The sequence below is a fragment of the Pteropus vampyrus genome, unplaced genomic scaffold (genome assembly GCF_000151845.1).
Source record: "Pteropus vampyrus isolate Shadow unplaced genomic scaffold, Pvam_2.0 Scaffold10971, whole genome shotgun sequence".
NCBI classification, from domain to species: domain Eukaryota; kingdom Metazoa; phylum Chordata; class Mammalia; order Chiroptera; family Pteropodidae; genus Pteropus; species Pteropus vampyrus.
This window is the reverse complement of record NW_011899752.1, coordinates 3,885-6,611: the sequence shown is the minus strand read 5'-3', so window position 1 is coordinate 6,611 and position 2,727 is coordinate 3,885. Positions and strand designations below refer to the sequence as shown.

General features: G+C 43.3%; 1 protein-coding gene across 1 annotated transcript in view; it reads right to left on the bottom strand.

Moving 5' to 3' along the window:
- Window positions 1–6: 6 nt before the first annotated feature.
- The window catches only part of LOC105310758 (membrane-spanning 4-domains subfamily A member 6A-like), a gene marked incomplete at both ends in the record, with an annotated part of 5,919 nt that continues 3,198 nt past the window's right edge, over window positions 7–2,727 (bottom strand). The window contains 2 exons of the mRNA XM_011386873.1: window positions 7–108; window positions 2,071–2,277. Coding sequence (XP_011385175.1) covers window positions 7–108; window positions 2,071–2,277 — 309 coding nt within the window. The remainder of the gene's footprint in view (window positions 109–2,070; window positions 2,278–2,727) is intronic.

Genomic DNA, 2,727 nt, shown 5'->3' with positions numbered 1-2,727 from the left:
ACTCACCCCAGGAAAGTCAGAGTGAAACCACTTCCACCAAATCACAGCCATGAGCACAGCTAGGCAGAACTCCAGCACTGTAAAAATCAGCATCATAGACAGTATTCCCTAAAATGCAGGAAACACGAGGTTGGTGGTGCTTGAGTCGACCGAAGCATTCGCGCCTTGTCGGGAGGTGCCCGTCGCGACGAAGACCCGACCACCTCGACCATCAGAGATGCAGTGAGGACACCATCAGGAAGAGAACACTGCTCCTTTCATACCTAACAATCGGCTCAATTTAATCCCTTTGCTCCTTTATTTCCTTGGGAAGAAGAGGCGGAATGAACAGTAACTAAGTCAACTAACCCGCTTTATACACTTGTTTCTTACCTCTCTGAGGCGCAGCTAAATCTGATTACACTGTTCACTCAGTGAAGGAGCATGGTGGTGGACTAACCCCCAGGGCCGACTGGCCAGGTTCCCATTCGAGCCACACCTCTGCTGCTTAGCTGCGGCGTGAACCTCAGCAAGAGTCTCTACTTCTCTAGCTTCCATTTCCTCATTTATCAAATGTGCATAATCACATTTCCTTCACAGAGATTTATGAGAATCAGTGAGGTTTAGACTGTGCAAGCCCTCACATTTCCTTCACAGAGATTTATGAGAATCAGTGAGGTTTAGACTGTGCAAGCCCTTAATAAATTTCAACATGTCTGCCCCTTCTATCCATCTGAACCCCTTGGGGTGGGTTTCCTTAGCCTTTCTTGATGGCAGTAAGTGTTAGAACAATCAAGATTGTAAACTGCCATCGCTGTTAGCCACCCAAACCGACTGAACGAGGGAGCTACACCAAGAAGGTAAGTGCTACCAGTTCTGTCCTGAGGCATCATTTAAGCAGAGCTGACTAGCTGATAGAACAAGAGAGGAAACGTGATTGCACAAACCTCTAGTTTATTTACACACAATTAAAGAGGAAATATAACTTGTCTACATTACCTAGAAATTTTCCCAACAAGCAAGCTCAATATAATCCCTTTATTTACCATGAAAAAAATTATCCTGTTATGAATTCATACTTTAGCGACCACACAAATCGTTCCCAAGCGTCTCTGCAGAATTTTTTCCAAGGTAGAGTTGGCTCTGCTACATGTTGGTTTCTACCAATTATTTTCAGCCTCGTTTGCATGTATTTTTTTCTTAATAAAACATCATTAGTCTAGAGAAAAGCACCTGAGGCCAGCTTAATCGCCTCTGCTTTTATCTGGCCATCTTCCAACCGTGTCCTTGACTTAACTCGCTTTTGTGATTGCAGGACACTAAAAATTCTGCATCCTCTTTATCTTTATGCCACCTGTTTCTTTTTTTTTCCTGAATGTGTTGCTGACCACAAACATGCCCCTAATGCTCCAACATATTATTCTCGTTAGCCACACTTTGTCCTCCAATAAGGACAATTGTTACTAGTTAACATTCTTCATCTCCCTATATTTCTAATTTTATAAATCCCACTTCTGTAAGTTTTAGCAAAAACGATAATGATGTTGATTTCTGGCCTGATCAATACCACTCAACACCAGTCGCTGGAAGGAGGAGAAGCCCTCACCTCCAAACCCCATATTTCCTGCTCTCCATTTCTCAGTGCTGGGCCTGATATCTGCTCGGACCCAGTTAATACCCCATCATACATATATACTATGTTTTCTTGTTGGCATTTCCTGATCACTTGGGTCTTTCTGCTATTTTGCCTTTCACTACTCCATAAACCAAGATGTTCAGTTTGACAAACTCATGTTTTATGCCTCTAGCAATAGAATCAGTTTGATTAGTAGGAAACTATCGACAGTAAGTTTTAGTTTTTCACTGTCAATCTTATTTGACGTTGACTCTTCCGTTCTAGCCTATTAGTGGGCAATCACATGGCCTACCTCCTTCATCTCAGTCATGTAGTCTCTCCTTCATACAGCCTTGGCCTTCCCCTAGATGCCCACACCAGAAAGAATCGGAGAGATTTTCAAAAGAAGGGATAACAAGAAGTCAAGTCTTTAAGAAGCCTCACAAGATTGGAGCATCCCATCTAAAAATACTTACAGCCAGAACATCGTTGGCAACAAGGCAGTTCATCTCATTTTGGTAAAAACTATGGTAAGAATTCTGCTGTTCCAATAGTAGCTCCTCTTTGTTCAAGTCACACTTCCATAGGGCAGGACCCAAAAGAGCCAGGTTGATAGAGAGGAGGATGAAACCCACCAGAGCAGACAGAGAGCTCAGAAAGTTTGCAGCCAGGCTGCTCTGAACCTGGAAGAGAAATGCTGAGTAAAGATCACTCCAAATGAGCAACACATGTCTCTTACCCCTTTGCCAGTACGTTGCAAAATATCTTTTCTTTCCTGTGTTCCTCGAGGTCTAAAATTGATAGACCTAAACCTGGATGTCTCTCTAGTACCTAGCAACATCTCTGAATCTAGAAAGTAAATGTTAGCTAAGCAAATAAATCAACGAACTATTCCCCCCTACGCAGGACTTCAGTAGGGTGGCAGAGGATATTGCTCTACTAAATTCTCTACCCTGAACTGACAGCAGAGCTCCATAAGGCTATGCCTGCAGAATCCCAAAGAGAGTATGACCAAAAGGCAGATATAGTTTCTCTCTCCCCCAGCTAACTCAGAAACCCCTTGCGGCAGCATCAGCCACACAGAAGAGGAAGATGAAGCAAACCACTCTTCCTTGCACATGGCCTCTCTTAAA